Raw genomic sequence first — 17,447 nt, forward strand, 5'->3', positions numbered from 1 at the left:
AAGAATAAGATAAAGGTCTTTCCTCCTCATTGAGTTTTTACAATTCCAATGTAAACAGCACCAATGAATCTTCATAAACAGCTTTGCTACTATCCCCTTCATTTTCTGTCATCTGTGGTACTGTACCATTTCTTCCTTCATATAATCAGGACTGGACAGTTATGTAACAGTCTTAAATTTGTAAACAAAAACTTAAAGCTCAGAACACATATAGGGTTATCTTTTACATTTTCATTCCACAGCACATTCAGTGTTCTTTATAAAGCTTTTGCTCCTCCCAACACATTACAAAAATATATGAAAAACCATTTATCTGTTTTCATCCAGCAAATATTAACAAATATCTCTTAACTGGAATATTTTAGAGATCATATAATTCCATCCTCTTGACTGAATTCATCAATTGCTTTCTTCATAAATCCATATGCATTTATTAGTTTACATGCCCCTATTCACTACATAAGTAAATTATTTTAGGTTCTTCAAGTGAAAGTGCTTCTGACAACAAACTATTTCTATAATTGCCCTAAATCCCCCAAAGAAGTTGGTTTAAACCTGTGTAGAAAAATGCATAGCTATTTCTAAAAAGACTACACACCAAAACATGCTTTGTCAGGATAACTAAACCATGCACTTGAATATACCCCAAATATCTTATTTTCATTAAGGTTAGGCCAACTTAAACAATGAGAATCAAGATATATCATTAAATTATTTGATTCTGGAACAACATCAAAAATCATTTGGCCAAATTTAAAAAACCAACACCCTTCCTCGTCCCTTATAAAAGGGTTTTTTGGACCAATGTGATCAATATAACTGCATTTATATTAATCTACCTTAACATTTCCACTCACTAGCATTTTACCATAACATACAAATCCTCATATCCAATTCCCTTGCAAAGGTTTCCCCGCAAAAGATATAAGCACAAAACAGTAGGCAGATACTCTCCAAAGTTTTATTTCACTAACTTCAGGTCAAATTTCCACAACTGTGTTCTGGTCAATTTATTATCCTTGCTTGGCTTCCCAAAATGGTAGTACCAAAAGATTTGCAGGTCAGGGAGAAAAGACCACTTTAAGAAGCACTGTGTTTATTCATCTTCCCCAAGGCAACAGAGTTGAGCATCTGATTGTTCAACAAAACAAAGCTTTAATAGCATCCAGGAGGGCAGACAGGCAAACCAGACTGTAGACACTCTTCAATTTGTCAAAATCAAACCAGAAAAAACCTACTCCACAGATATAAAAGGCTGATATTCATCTTTTCTTTTTCTGCTGTCGCAACATTTTTCTTCTTTTAATTATCATATCATGTAGTTTCTCAAGTCCTTCCTTTAGTCCATCTCCTATGATTGCACAGGTAGGCTGCAAATGCCAAGGAGTTGATGAACTCAGTTCACCCATTGCTAACAATTTCTCAATTTCTGAAAGAGACAACGAGTTTCTCAAGTCTTGTTTGTTAGCAACTATAAGTACAGGGACTCCCTGATTTTCTGATATCCTAGTTATTTTATGAAGTTCAGTTTTGGCTTCTTCCATCCTCTCGACATCAACAGAGTCCACAACAAACACAATGCCATCTGTGCATCTGGTATATGACTTCCACAGTGGCCTTAATTTCTCCTGACCACCTACATCCCAGAAGTGAAAAGTGACTGTTTTAGAATTTCCTAAGGTTACCTTAATTTTCTCAGTGTTAAATCCTTTGGTAGGTACAGTATTTACAAATTCATTGAACTGCAGCCTGTATAAAACAGTTGTCTTTCCAGCACAGTCCAAACCCAAAATAACAATGTGGAAGGACTGAAATGAAGGTAAGCTGGACAGGATAGAAGTCTGGTCTGACAGTCCATTCCCCATTTCCAGCTGCAGTAAGTGTCCCAAATTGAAATGCTTTCTTCTTATTGCTTTAGAACTTCTCTTCCTAGGTGATCAGCTATAAGACTTCTGGAACGGGAAGGGAGGAATGAATAAGTTATTCTCATGAAATAGATTTAAACGAATTTTCTCTAATCTTGCTAAAATAATCAACATGAGAAATTTAAAACTTCAGTAAACAAACCAGATAACATATGAAACATACTCAATCCAAGACAAATGACGGAATAATTGTGATTAAAATGCTCTGATTCACTTGTCATAATTTGCGCCCCTGAGTCCCCAAACCTCAAAGACCTCATTCCGGATAACACCCAGTCACCAGTATCTGGTCTAAATCGGCTTAACCACCCAAGTGCCTTCTTTTGGCAGAGAACTAATAACATAATCCTATCTTGGGGATCTAATTCCAGTGCTTAACACCATACCCAAGATCACTCTTACCACCCCATTCCCCCAAATAAGAACGTCTCACCTCCCAAATTAGCGTCTGGGTCCCAAAGATAAAAGCATTGGCAGGCGCTTCTACGCGGGGCGCAGGACCCCGCGTCGGTTCTGCTTAGCTCTCAGAGCAGCTTCAGCTCTGGCGGCCGGGGAACTAGAAACCTTGGGCTCAGGTTCTGACCACGCCCACTCCTCACTATCCACCCTTGTTCCGAAATCCCATTGGTCACCCGCCCCAGGGCAGACAGGCAACTCCCGCCCCCGCGCCCTAATTGGTGAGGTAACTGCCGCTCCCAGCGTGGTGGAGCAGGGCTTTCTCTCTCGGTCCACCGGCACCACCTGTTGCCCTTAAGTTATAAAACAAGGAGCTCTCAAAGGGAGCCGAGCGGCCCCTGCAGGGGAAGGGGAGCCTCGGACGGCCAGGTCGCCGCCGGCTCCGCCCGCCCTGGCGCACCTGCGGCTCGGCCAACTGCCGCGGAGTCCGGGCTCTCACATCCGGGGCCCGCAGTCACCGCTAGCGTATTAACCCTTTGTCCGCTGGCCCGCGGGTGTCTGCTGTGGGGTGCCAACCCCGCAGGCACGAAAGGCCTAAGCTGCGGGCCCCACCAGGGCAGGCCCACCCTCCCTGCAGCAGGATCCCGTCACCTCGCCCTTCGCTCTCGGCCGGCTCTTCTCCCTCAGCAAGGCGTGGCCCCCAAGCCTCGGTTCCCGCTGCGGCTCACCTGGCAAACCGTCCTTGCCTCGTTCGGGCTCAACGTCTCTCAGCCGCTTGAGAGCCGCGCTGACACCTGTCCGTGGGCGAGGCCTGGGAGGTAGGGGGACGCAAGTCACCCCTGCCAGGGGCGCCGGGCGGGCGCCGCGAGCCAGGCAGCCCTAACGGTGCTCGCCGGCAGCTCCCAACGCCTGCCGTGGCCCCGCCCCCTTTCTGCGCGTAGCCCGGGCTCCGGCCAGTGGGGGGCGCGCAGGAGCCGGGTCTCCTAGCAACGCCAAAACAAGGTCACGTTCGAACCCACCCGGCTCCGGCTGCCTGCGAGGTCGGGTGGGGCTTCCGGCCACTGCCGGGAAGCGGTTGCTCGCGGGAGGCTTTCTCAAGCAGGCACCGCCCTAAACCGCCTTTCCTCAGGACACCGCAGGGCGTCCTTTGGGCAGAGACCACGTGACGTAAGGGCAGGGATTCCAGGGACTACTGGACGGGCTGTCCCTTTATATAACGAGGCGACGTGGAAGTATTTCAGAATTTGCCCTAAGCAGCCCGGAGCTTGCTGGGTTGGTAACGCACCTTTTTTTTTTCTTTTTTCTTTTTTAGTTTTTGGCCGGGGCTGGGTTTGAACCCGCCACCTCCGGCATATGGGGCTGGCGCCCTCCAGAATCCCCGGGACCTGGGGGCACGGGTAGAAAAATCCCAATTTTTTTTTTTTTTTTTTTTTTGAGACAGATTCTCACTTTGTCGCCGTGGGTGGAGAGCTATGGTGTCACAGCTCACAGCAACCTCAAACTCTTGGGCTCAAGCAATTCTCTTGCCTCAGCCTCCCAAGTAGCTGGGACTACTGGCAGCGCCCAGCTATTTTGTGGTAGTTGTCATTGTTGTCTAGCAGGTCCCGTGTATGTGGCCCACGCTCTAACCACTGAGCTACAGGCGTGGAAACTATCCCAATTTTGTTTGTTTTGTTTTTGAGACAGAGTCTCAGGCTGTCGCCCTGGGTAGAGTGCTGTTGCGTCACAGCTCACAGCAACCTCAAACTCTTGGGCTTAAGGGATTCTTCTGCCTCAGCCTTCCAAGTAGCTGGGACTACAGGCGCGGGCCACAACGCCAGGCTATATTTTGGTTGTAGGTGTCATTGTTGTTTGGCAGGCCCGGGCTGTATTCGAACTCTTCTCGCACCTTAGCTGCTGAGCTACAGGCCCCGAGCCCCTATCCCAAAATTTTTGAGAAATTTTTTTGCAGATGAGAAAATGCAATCTGAGAGGAATATACATCCTAGGAACTAGGAACATACATATTTACAAGCACTACTAGGCAATTCACAATGTTAGCCAAGTTTGGAAAACTATAATAAAGGCAGAGGTTCACAGAGTCTCTAATATCTCAGGAATGTTTTCATGGTGCCTCATGCTTAATGAAATATCAAAAAAATCCCATTTATTTTATGCTATTTTTATTTCAGATTATTATGGGGGTACATACATTTTGGTTACATAGTTGGCTTAGTATGGTTACATAGTTACATAGTATGGTTAAAGTCAGAGTTATAGGGGCGTCCTTCACCTGGAAAGTGTGCTATATGCCCATAAACAGAACCAAACAACAGGTCTAGCTTTTAACATAATTCAACAGATGTCACTGTTTTTTCCTTAAAAAATTAAAAGTATCCCACAGAACCCCTAGGAATTCCCTGAGGCACCCTAGGACCTAGCAGCACAGTTTATGAGCTACAGCCTACAGGGAACCTTTTACTGCCTGGCATAGTATATAAATAAAGTATCTAAATGGGCCTTCTGTAGGAAGACTGTCCAACCATGTGGAGGTGTTCTACAAATTTTATATCATTTGTTGCTGTTTTCATATGGTTTTATTTGTAGAACATTTATAATCCATTTAATAGATACTTCTTATGATCCAAGGAATTAATATTGGTCCTGGAATTGATAATCCAGAACAACTAGATTAAATAGCAATTTTTGTAATCTAAGACTTCTAGCATTAAACACCTGATGCTTTCTATTGACTGATTCTACGTGTAATTTTGTCCTGATCCATAAATACGCAAATATTTATTGAACACCTAATAGGCAGTGGGCACCATTCTTCTGCGTGTTTGGGGAGAGAATGGTGAGCAAAATGGACACTGTCAGAAACAAAAATAAAACCATTTTCTGTGCTCTGGTAGAATGGGGTCTGTGTAGGAGAAAAGAAAGTAACTAAATTGTATCATGAATTTACAAAATGTGATCAGTGTTAATTTCAGAGTGCTTGTGACAGGGTAAAAGAAGAGTACAGATTTACAGTTCTGGGAGAGCTTCAATAAACACTTCGGTGGAGAATGTAAGAGATTGTAACTTGCACGAATCTATATGGTACACTTTTTTAAAAAATCTATTTTTTTCTTTTTAAATAAGGATTGAGTTTCCTCAAAAAATGTTCTGATTTTTCTCAAGAAAACTATTGCCCATGATATTTTGTGTCCTTTATGACTAGTATAGGAATACAGGGATTTTTAAAGTAGCTGACAAAACCTATTGTTATACTGAATTTTCAAAATAGCTGACAAAACCTAAGGACTAAACGCAATGCATAGTTTCAAGACAGCAAAACTCATTTTGAATAAGAGCTAGAAATCCTAAATGGAATATTCTATTATTTATTAAATCTAATATAAACTAAGGATTGCCTTAGTGATAGTTGTGGATACAGTAGTCTGCAAGTAAGTGATAAAGGGCTTAATGCAATAACTAATCTCCTTTCTTAGAACAGGGATTCTTTCCAAACTGGAATAACTTTTGAATTATTTCTTTTTAAATCAATAATTTAGAATAATGAAATTCCAAGACAGCCCTCTATTAATAACTTTGAAATCAAGTAGGCCCTTCAAGTATTCCTTGCCAAGGTGCATTTCTGCAGTCTTTCCTGGGGCATAAAAGGAAAAAAGAAAAACACTATGCTCTTTCAGTCTTGAAAAATAACTAAATTGCACTTTAATATTATACCATAGGTTTTCAACTACATTAGTGATTGGTGAACTACATACAATCAGTGGGTCAAATTCAGGAGATAAGAATGTTTTTTGTGTTTAAATACTTCAAGAAAATGGGTAAGAAAGTACGCAGTAGAGACTATCTGTGCACCACAGAGATTAAAGTGTTTGTTCACTGCCTGTATAGAAAAATGTTTGGTAGCCTGTTCTACAAATAAAACTGTATGAAAACAGCGACAAATGATATAAAAAGTAATAAAATTTGTAGAACACATCCACGTGGTTGGACAGTCTTCCTATAGAATGCCCATTTAGATACTTTATTTATATACCATGCCAGGCGGGAAAAGGTTCCCTGTAGGCTGTAGCTCATAAACTGTGCTGGTATGTCCTAGGGTGCCTCAGGGAATTCCTAGGGGTTCTGTGGGATACTTTAACTTTTTGAGAAAAAACAGTGATATCTGTTGAATTATGTTAAAAACTAGACCTGTTAAGTTGTTTGGTTCTGTTTATGGGCATATAGCACACTTTCCAGGTGAAGGACACACCTATAACTCTGACTTTAACCATACAAAAGCCAACTATGTAACCAAAATGTATGTACCCCATTAATAATCTGAAATAGCATAAAATAGACTCAGCACCTGTGGCTCAAGCAGCTAAGGCGCCAGCCACATACACCTGAGCTGGTGGATTCCAATCCAGCCCGGGCAGCCAAACAACAAAGATGGCTGCAACTAAAAAATAGCTGGGCGTTATGGCGGATGCCTGTAGTCCCAGCTTCTTGAGAGGCAGAGGCAGGAGAATTGCTTGAGCCCAGGAGTTAGAGGTTGCTGTGAGCCGTGATGTCACAGCGCTCTACCCAGGGCAACAGGTTGAAGCTCTGCCTCAAAAAAAAAAAAAAAAAAAAGGGCGTAAAATAAATGGGATCTTTTGATATTTCATTAGGCATGAGGCACCATGAAAAAATTCCTGAGATATTAGAGACTCTGTGAACCCCTGCCTTTGTCATAGTTTTCCAAACTTGGCTAACAAGGAGAATTGCTTAGTAGTGCTTGTAAATATATATGTTCCTAGTTTCTATTCCAGACCTCCCAAATCAGATTAATCAGAAGAGGTGCCAGTGATCTACATTTTAAGTATTTATTTAAGTATTTAAGTATTCTAGATAATTAATGAACAAACATTTGGAGGAAATACTAGTCATAAGAAATGGGTTTCTCGGCACCGCCTGTGGTTCAACGGAGTAGGGCACCGGCCCCATATACCAGAGGTGGCGGGTTCAAACCCAGCCCTGGCCAAAAAAAAAAAAAAAAGAAGAAACGGGTTTCTCCTTTCATATAACTACTGAGAAGGGACACAAAGAAAGGGGATTCAAGGGAGGTCGTAGGAGGAAAACCTGGCCTGCTGAACCAGGAAGTCTGAAGGGCCCCTAAGAATGTGTATGTGGGGCGGTGCCTGTGGCTCAGTGAATAGGGCGCCAGTCTCATATACTGAGGGTGGTGGGTGAAAACTCGGCCAAGCCAAACTTCAACAACAACAACAAAAAAAAAAAAAAAATAGCCGGGCATTGTGGCAGGCCCCTGTGGTTCAAGCTACTGGGGAGGCTGAGGCAAAAGAATTGCCTAAGCCCAAGAGCTGGAGGTTGCTGTGAGCTGTGATGCCACCGCACTCTACCCAGGGTGACAAAATGAAATTCTGTCTCAAAAAAAGCCGGTACGGTGGCTCACGCCTGTAATCCCAGCACTGTGGGAGGCTGAGGCGAGAGGACTGCTTGAGCTCAGGAGTTCAATGCTTGTCTGAGCCCGACTCATGAAAAAAATGCAAAAACCCAGCCAGCCACAGCGGTGAGCACCTGTAATCCCAGCGGCCTCGGAGGCTGAGGCAGCAGGATGCCCACAGCCAGAGTCTGAGGTTACAGTGAGCTATGCCACTGCACTCTGCTCAGGGCACAGGGTGGAACTCTGCCTCAACAAAAAAAATAAAAAAGAATATGTATGTGAGGTAACGTATGTAGCCAATGACCAATACAAAGAGACAATCAATGACCAGTAGCAAAGGGCATTACTACCCGATGGTGTAAAGAAACCAATGAAAAATTAATTTTGTTACAGGAGGAAGAGGATCCGGCCACCTGTCACTATCAGCCAATATGTAGAGAAGAGATTAGGTCCACCAAACTTTGTGAGAAGGCTGGGATTCTGGAGAATAGTGAGAGTAGCCTCACCCAAGACTGTTCTGTTCTTCCATTTCCAAAATTATAGTTTTATATGTTTAAGTTTAGAGTGAAGACAGTGTTAACCCTGATCTTGAACGATAATGGGCAGAACTCATGACCCATAGTAAACAATAATCAGTATAATCCATAACCCAAAACAACATTCCAATTCAAAAGTTAATCTCCAAAATCACTTCACCTAAACTACTCAAGATAGGCATCTTTGGGGTAGGAGCTAAATTTATAAAACAGTAAATGGGAGACAGGGCGTGAAGGTCAGACAGGACCTAAACTGACCAGACCAGCTGTGTCATGTCTGTCCTAGCCAGACAGACTCCATCTCATTCTCACCATATGTGCTTTCAATTTCAAACTGAGAGGAAGGGGTATTTATACCGCCCATGCTGCCATTAAATTGGTGTCTCTTTGACCTTCTCTCCAACATGAGAGGGACCCACTTCCAACACTCTTAGGAAGTGCTCTAAACTTTCTGTTTGTTCTTCCTAAATCAGATCTCTCTTTGTTACCCTGAAACTTATGTAGGTTGCTTTTGCTTTCTATCCACACTGCCTGAGCCGCTCCAGTTTTATTTTCAGTTTCCAATCACTTTTGCTTTTAATTACTGCCATGCCTCTGTTGAACTGTCTAGCTCAGCCAAGTAATCAAACGAGGTTAACTGAGTTTGGGGAACCAGTACCAACCTCCAACAATTACAACTGGGAAACAATTTTTTTGTTTCCTTTAAGTGAATTAAATATGAAGACTCATACCACATCCGGTCTCTGTAGCATTTTTTATCTATTCTATAATCTGATTTTTACCATGCACATAAGTTTAAGCATGCACATTCTGAAATTAACTAATGTTTCCTTCTGACCTTTGTCATTCCACATATATATGTTATATATTTATATGTTTTCAGGATACCTCACTTCCTTTGCAAGCATATTTATTAGAATTTTTCAAGTTGAAGGTCTAGGTAAGCAGAAGACTTGGTCTCTGGTTTAAGGAACTAGTCTGGTTTAAGGAGGTGATAGACACATAGGCTCATAAGGACACAGTTTCTTTGCTCTTCAATAGGACTTCTGCAGAGTAAAATTAAAGTAACTATTCTGAAATCCTAGCATTCCAGGATTGCTTGAGGTCAGAAGTTTCAGACCAGCTTAAGCAAGATTGAGACTCCCTTCTCTACCAAAATTTGAAAAAATTACCCAGACATCCTAGTGCGTGTCTACCATCCCAGCTACTCAGGAGGCTGAGGCCGGCATGTCTGTGGAGCCCAGGAGTTTGAAGTTGTAGTAAGCTTCGTAACACCACTGCACTGTACTCAAGGTGCTGAAGTAAGAAAGGATACCTGGAAAAAGTAAGATCTAAGAGGATGGAGGTTTTCTCAAGGAGACCCCAAGGATACACCTGTGTGAGCCTCCCCATGGTGACTCAGCTCGTAGAAATTTATAGAAACTTAACTTCCTGGCACCTGGAAACTTCCAATTTTGTAAAAGCCTGCGCCCGCTTCTCCAGCTTGATTCAGACTGACCAACAAGAAAGGTGTCTATCCGTGGGCCAGGACTTTTTGACTGGGGATAAAAAGGAAAAGACTGAACCAGTCAGGGAGCATGGGTGTTTTGAATTCTATGCCATCCCTTCACCAGTTTAAATAAAGTCCTTCTTCTTTTAAACATGGTGTTTGGGTGCTCTTTCTCTCCATTGGGCCTGGTCTTCCTGCAAAAAAAGCAAGACTTCATCTCCAAAAAAAAAAAAAAAGAGTTATCAAGTCCTATACTTATGCAAACTTTATCTGACACATTCAGGGTAGCTGAACAGAGAAATGTCATTTTTGAGCTGGATATTAAGAGAAGCAATAACCAGACAAGGGAGAAGAGAATAGAAGGTAGAAGCAACAGTATACATACAAAACACGGAGACACAAAACTATGAGCAATTCCAAAAGAGGAGATTTCCTATGGGAAGCAAAGGTGTTCTGTTTTCACCCAGCCAAGTTCATCTACCCTCTGCCCAAGAGAAATCCAGTATCTAGAAATGTTACTGGACAAAGAGGATCCACCCATCTGTCATTATTAGCCAATATTCAGAGATGGGGATAGGTACATCAAACTTTCTTTGTCAGAAGGCCAGCGATTCTGGAGAGAGTGAATTCTAGTCCCAGAATTACAGTTTTAAACGTAATGGTTCACAGTAAAGACTACAATCACCTTAATTTTAAATAATCACAACTCAGGGACAATTTTTATTACAACATTTTCAATTCTAAAGTTAATTTCTTAAATCAATTTTTCTAAAGCAAAGACTACAATAACCCTTATTTTAAGTAATAATCAGCAAAACTCACTGACAATCTATTACAACACTTTCCATTTAAAAGTTAATTCTTAAGCTATTCAACATGGGCATCTTTAGGATGGGAACTGAATTTACAAAACAGTAAGAATGAGAGACTGGAGTTGAAGATGAGCTGTGTCATGTCCGCCCCAGACTGACAGACTGACAGACTCTATCTTATTCTTACTATATGTGCTTTCAAATTTGCTAGTACACTTTCATCTCTATTCCTAGCTTTTATGAGATGGTTGATTTTTTTCTCAGTATATGTTTGCACAAATATCTTGGCCATATTTTTGTTCATTTGTTTAATTTTTTTAGTTGATAAAAGATTGCATGTGGTATACAACATTATATTTTGATATATGTATACATTACAGGATTTTTAAGTATTTTTTCATTGCACAGTTTTCAGTTATCACAAAATTCTGTTGTCACTGACTACTTTGTCTAATCACATAATCATGTGGGAAATTGTAACCCGTGAAAGACCATTTTTTGAGTATGTGGTCCCAGATATGATGTTCTGTTACCAGATGAAGAGGGTCAGGCCACCTGTCATTATGCAGAAATGAGGATAGGTCCACCAAACTTTGCCAGAAAGCTAGAGATTTTGGAGCAGTGAGAGTAGCCTCTCTAAGATTGTTCTGTTTTATTTCCAAAATTACACTTTCATACATAGTGGATGACAGCAAAGATCACAATAACCCTTATCTTGAAGGGTTAGCACAACTCAGTGACAATCTATTATAACATTTCCAATTAAAAAGTTAATACCTAAACTATTCAAGATGGGCATCTTTAGGCTGGGGGCAAAATTTACAAAACAGTAAGAATGAGTGAGACAGGAGATGAGCAGACCAGCCGTGTCACGTCTGTTCCAGCCTGACAGACTCCATCTGATTCTCACTACATGCGCTTTCAGAGATAGCAGGTTCACAGTCATGGCAGAATTTCTTCATCAGTAGGTCCTTGGTCTTGGGGATTCAAAGAATGAACCCATGGACCACAGATCAGTGGTAAGACAGGATTTTTATTAGACAGAAAGGAATACAGAAACAGTAAAAAGCACCAGAGCTTCTGGCAAAGGGGAAGACCTAAGTTGGAAGTCTCTCTCAGGTTCTTTGTCAGGTTCTTATTACATTTTGGCCAGGACTTGGTAGGTGGAAAAACATCTTTTCAAAGTTAATGAGTGCATTTAAAAATGAATGAATGTGATTCCTCCTCCACTAGTGCAAGGTTATCAGGTCCTTAGAGTTTTTTTGTCTCTGAGAAGGGATTAGGGTGTGTGCTCCCTACTCAAGGTGGAACTAACCCCAAAATGACTCAAGCTGCTTTGTTCATGACCTTGTTAGAACCCAGAGGGAATGGCCTAGAAAAGGCATCCTGTTTGTGCCTGGAAATGGGGGTCTGATTTCTGAGCTCACCTGGGCCTAGAGAATGGGGGGATCCCTGTCCAACCCTGAGTTGAATCCTGTATGAACAGCAGGAAGAGGGTTTATTCTGCATAGCACTAAGCAGGGAAATGGGAGAATTCTCTCAAAGTCACCTCCAAAGATGCCCTAAAGAATTGGGGGATAGGGTATTTAAAGACAGTTGGTAGACAGAGGGTTAGGCAATCTGGGTCTGCTAATTGGCTAATTTTAAGGTGTAATCAGCAGTTCTTTGGTAGGGTCACTGGGTGGGTCAGCTGATCAACTGAAATGCAGTGCAGGGCCTTGGGTGGGGTCCAAGACCATTGAGTCAGTTCCTTGGTCTGAGTGGGTCATTCATTTCACTGGAATACAGGACCTAGAAGATAATGTTATTATGGAGAAAAGTTAAAAATCTCTATGGCTATCATCTATGTGCAGAATAGCAATTATAGAGATGCAAACAAGGGGACAGTGACTATCATCAGGCAAATGTGGGGACAGTGGCTGATTATTATCATTGTTTTAGCTAAGTGGGTTCCTTCACAGAGTTTTGGGGGCCTTTATGTTACCAGAGGAAGAGGGTCTAACCATTTGTCACTATCTGCCAATATGCAGAGATAGGGATAGGTCCAACAGACTTTGTCAAAAGACCAACAATTCTGAGAGTAGCCTCTCCAAGACTGTTATGTTCTTACATTTCCAAAATCACAGTTTTATACATGAAAGTTAAAAGCAAGAACCATACCAATCTTTTGATAGGTAAAAACTGAAGAAAGGAACAGATCAGAATGCTCAAGACCAAAGAGGGCATTGTTTATTTTGACACTTGGGTGTAAATGGTGGGAGGGGCAGTTTAGGAAGGAGCAGGGTCTTACATAGCTGCCCAATGGCTGTGGAGGATGTCATCAGGATGTCAAAGAATCAAAGATGTTATAGGGACTCTGCCAGCAGATTCTTCTTATCAGAATGTCAGCATATTTCTTTCAGGTAAGTCTGTAATTGGGCTGGTGCAAGGAGGAGCCTGCCGCTTGTCTCTCTTATCTGTGTGATGTCCACTGGTAACAGAGTCTTACAAAATGGCTTTTCAAGATAGGGTTAGTTTGGCCAACCTAATACCTTTATCTTAAACAGCAATAATCACTGTAACCCACGACCCACAATAAACAATAATTGATGTAACCCATGATCCATTTAACAACATTCTTTTCCTTTTCTTTTTCTTTTAAGAGACAGAGTCTCAGTCTATCGCCCTCCATAGAGTGCCATGGCGTCACACAACTCACAGCAACCTCCAACTCCCGGGCTTAGGCAATTCTCTTGCCTCAGCCTTCAGAGTAGCTGGGACTACAGGCACCTGCCACAACACCCGGCTATTTTTTTTTCTTTTGGTTGCAGTTCAGTTGGGCATGGGTTTGAACCCACAACCTTAGGTATAGGTGGGGCCAGCACCCTACCCACTGAGCCACAGGCACCACCCAACATTCTTTTTTCTTTCTTTTTTTTTTTTTGAGACAGAGTCTCAGGCTTCCTCCTGGGTAGAGTGCCTCGTTGTCATAGCTCACAGCAATCTCCAGCTCGGGCTCAAGTGAGCCTCTTGCCTCAATTTTTCTATTTTTAGTAGATGCAAAAGTTAATCTCCTAAATCAATTGCCTTAAACTACTCAAGATATACACTTTTAGGTTAAAGCCAAATTTAACCTAGCAGAAAGAATGGAAGACATAAGGTGAAGTCATATAGGACCTAAACAGGCCAGACCCACTGTGTCATCTCAGCCCTAGCCTGACTGACTCCATCTTATTCTCACTACATGTGCTCTCACTTACCCTAATTCTTGGTTTTATTCTAATTCTTGCTTTGCACCCCTTCATCAATTTGTAAGGATGGTTTCAGTTCTACAAAAAGAATACTTTTCTGGGACAGCACCTGTGGCTCAGTGGGTAGGGTGCTGGCACCATATTCCGAGGGTGGTGGGTTCAAACCCAGCCCTAGCCAAACTGCAACAAAAAAATAACCAGGCGTTGTGGCGGGTGCCTGTAATCCCAGCTGCTCAGGAGGCTGAGGCAAGAGAATCACCTAGGCCCAGGAGTTGGAGGTTGCTGTGAGCTGTGTGACGCCACGGCACTCTACCGAGGGCAATAAAGTAAAACTCTGTCTCTACAAAAAAAAAAAATAATAATATTTTTCTGAGTTCCAAATGATAAAAGAAAATTGGGTACATTTTGTATATCCAAAGAACTATATCAATATCATTCATACTCATGGAATTTATTTTATTTTATTTTTTGAGACAGTCTCACTTTGTCGCCCTTGGTAGAGTGCCATGGCATCAAAGCTCACAGAAACTTCAAACTCTTGGGTTCAAGCAATCCTCTTGGCTCAGTTTTTCATTTTTTTTAGTAGAGATGGGGTCTCACTCTTGCTCAGGCTGGTCTTGAACTCGTGAGCTCAAGTGATCCACCCACTTTGGCCTTCCAGAGTGCACATTCATGAAACTTTTTATGCTTCATAACTCTATAGTCAGAAAGCTTTATTGAGCTAGGCTTCATTTCCAACTGCCTCTTGAATTCTTGGGCCTAATACTTGTAGGGGCCAAGATTAATTAGAGAAAAGGCATATTTTATTAATGTGTATATAGGGGTAGCAGGGAGAACTACAGCGTGATTACCCCAACCTCTCAATGATGTGCAGAAGCTTGTATACCATCTTAATATTTTAGAAAGAACAGGGGGCTCAGAGCATAAACAAGTTATGGTGGCAAGTGAGGTTATAGTGGCAAGACAGGTTGTAGGAGTGGGAGAAGAGGAGGCCTGGATAGCCAAGGTGATCTTGTTATTTAAATGGAACCTCCCAGGTAGCAGCCCTCAAAGAGACCAGATGGTAGATTTCTTCCTGACATTTAAAAATATCATATTCTCAGTTAACCTTTCCTAGTTGCCAACAAGGGAAGGTCTGGCTCCATCTATGCAGATTTTGTACAGATGCAAATCTTCCCTACAAAAGTCAGCTTTGCAGGGCTACTTCTGTTTGTTGGCTCTCTGAACAGCCATCTCAACATACATAAAGAAACACATTTGGGAATAAAATACCTTCTTTCATAACCACCACGTTCGAAACTTAATTATCTACTGCCTTAGTCCATTTGGGCTGCTGTTAACAAAATACCATAGGTGGTTTAAAAAAAAAGAAATTTATTTCTCTGTTTGGGAGGCCAGGAAGTTCAAGGTCCAGGCCCTGGTAGATTAAATGTGTGATGAGAGTCCATTTCCTCATAGAGGGCATCTACTTTGTTTGTTCTGACGTGATGCAAGAGGACGAGGTGTCTCCCTCTCATGCATTTCACTCTCAGAAGGACTCCACCCCAATGACCTACTCTTAATATAGTCAGCTTGGAAGTTAGGATTTCAACATGCAGACTTCGGGGGTTACCTTATTTTCTTTTGCTTGTAACTGAATGATACAGGGTTTCCCCTATTCAAAGCTGGACAGGGACCCCCATTTTCTAGGCCTGGGCAAACAGGCCTTTCCAGACCACATCCTCTGGACTCTGGCAAAATTAGAGAAAAGCAGCCTGATCACAACCATATGACCCCTCTTGGAGTGAAAAAAATACACCCTTGGCTCAGTACCTGTAGCTCAGTGGCTAGGGTGCCAGCCACATACACTGGAGCTGGCAGGGTTGAATCAGCCTGGGCCCGCCAAACAACAATGACAAATACAACTAAAAAATAGCCAGGCATTGTGGCGGAAGCCTGTAGTCCCAGCTACTTGGGAGGCTGAGGAAAGAGAATCGCTTAAGCCCAGGAGTTGGAGGTTGCTATGAGCTGTGATGCCACAGCACTCTACCCAGGGTGACAAAGTGAGACTCTGTCTTGAAAAAAAACAAATAACAAAAAAACACCGTGCTGCCTCACTTGGCACAGGGACAATGAAGACCACATTCATTTGCTAATAATACATTCATTACTAATCAGCATGGGCAGAATGTTTTCTGTCTTGCTGCTCTTGGCTAAGTGTGAATTCAAAATGGCTATGCTCTCAGACTGGTTCAGGCCTCTCCTTTTTATCCCCAGTCAAAAAGTTCTGGCCCATGAGTACCTTTCTCATTGGTCAATTTGAATCAAGCTGGAGAAGCAGGCTCTGGCTTTTACAGAAACAGAAGTAAGAGGTAGTTTCCAGGTTCCAGGAAGTTAAGTTTCTACTAATTCCTAAGAAGTGAGTCACCATGGGAAGGACCATGCAGGTGTATTTTTTTTTTTTTTTTCTGAGACAGAGTCTCACTTTGTCGCCCTTTGGTAGAGTGCTGTAGCATTACAGCTCACAGCAACCTCCAACTCTTGGGCTTAAGCAATTTTCTTGCCTCAGCCTCCTGAGCAGCTGGGACTACAGGCACCTGCCATAACACCCGGCTAATGCAGTTTGACCGGGGGCAGGTTTGAACCCACCACTCGCAGTGTATGCCAGCGCCCTACTCACTGAGCCACAGGCACTAGCCACCCAGGTGTATCCTTAGGCTTTCCTTGAGAAGACCTCTGTTCTCTTAGACCTCACTTTTTCCGGGTATCCTTTCTCAATTTTGTTATCAACCCAGCTAAAGGTGGCCTTCCTCTTTTAGTCTTGTTGTGGTTGATGGTAATCTAGTCAGTAGTCTTTTTTAAAATATATATTTATTGTTATTTTTTGGAGACAGAGTCTCACTTTATCACCCACAGTAGAGTACTGTGGCATCACAGCTCACAGCAACCTCCAGCTCTTGGGCTCAGGCGATTCTCTTGCCTCAGCCTCCTGAATAGCTGGGATTACAGTCACCCCCTGCCACAATATCCAGCTATTTTTTTGTTGCAGTTTGGCTGGGGCTGGGTTTGAACCCACCACCCTCGGTATATGGGGCCAGCATCCTACTCACTGAGTCACAGGTGCTGCCCTATTCAGTAGTCTTAAGTAGACGTCTCAGAGTCATTTAAAAAATTCTTCTGTGTCTCACTTATGATTAGCTAGCAATCTTTCTTTAATCCCTATTTATCTTTCCATTTCCATTTCTGGTACATACATCTGGTTCTTGTCTTCTCTCACCGAAACTAGTTAATTCACCTCCTGATTTTTCGGTTGACAATCAGTGGAGCAGGGATGTTTTTCCCCCCTGTATCAGGCTCCAGAGTCTATTTTCTTATCCACTATATCTGGGAAGTACATTTGTGGATTAATTCACTTTGATTCATAACAGCATAAAGCAAGGGTACAATTTTTTTTTTTTGAGACAGAGTCTCACTGTGTCATCCTCAGTAAAGTGCTGTGACATCACAGCTCACAGTAACCTCAAACTCCTGGGCTTAAGCTATTCTCTTGCCTCAGCCTCCCAAGTAGCTGGGACCACAGGTGCCCAACACAGTGCCCAGCTTTTTTTTTTTTTTTTTTTTTTTGGTTGTAGTCATCATGTCATTTGGCAGGCCCAGGCTG

General features: G+C 42.5%; 1 protein-coding gene across 2 annotated transcripts; it reads right to left on the minus strand.

The window, feature by feature from the left end:
- Positions 1-948: 948 nt before the first annotated feature.
- On the minus strand, positions 949-3,253 carry ARL4A (ADP ribosylation factor like GTPase 4A). Of its 2 annotated transcripts, none has more exons than XM_053609513.1 (2): positions 3,050-3,253; positions 949-1,952 (listed from the first exon to the last, which is right to left on the minus strand). In XM_053609513.1, exon 2 carries the CDS (start codon positions 1,863-1,865, stop codon positions 1,263-1,265), a length of 603 nt encoding a protein of 200 aa, XP_053465488.1. In that variant the 5' UTR covers positions 1,866-1,952; positions 3,050-3,253; the 3' UTR covers positions 949-1,262. The 2 variants fall into 2 exon arrangements, with proteins under 2 accessions (XP_053465488.1, XP_053465487.1); XM_053609512.1 differs by lacking the exon at positions 3,050-3,253 and adding an exon at positions 2,359-2,477.
- Positions 3,254-17,447: the final 14,194 nt, after the last annotated feature.

Source organism: Nycticebus coucang, chromosome 11 (genome assembly GCF_027406575.1).
Source record: "Nycticebus coucang isolate mNycCou1 chromosome 11, mNycCou1.pri, whole genome shotgun sequence".
Taxonomy (NCBI): Eukaryota; Metazoa; Chordata; class Mammalia; order Primates; family Lorisidae; genus Nycticebus; species Nycticebus coucang.

Excerpts from the sequence above, each read along its gene's own strand:
- ARL4A (XM_053609513.1), bottom strand. The coding sequence starts at position 1,865 with ATGGGGAATGGACTGTCAGACCAGACTTCTATCCTGTCCAGCTTACCT.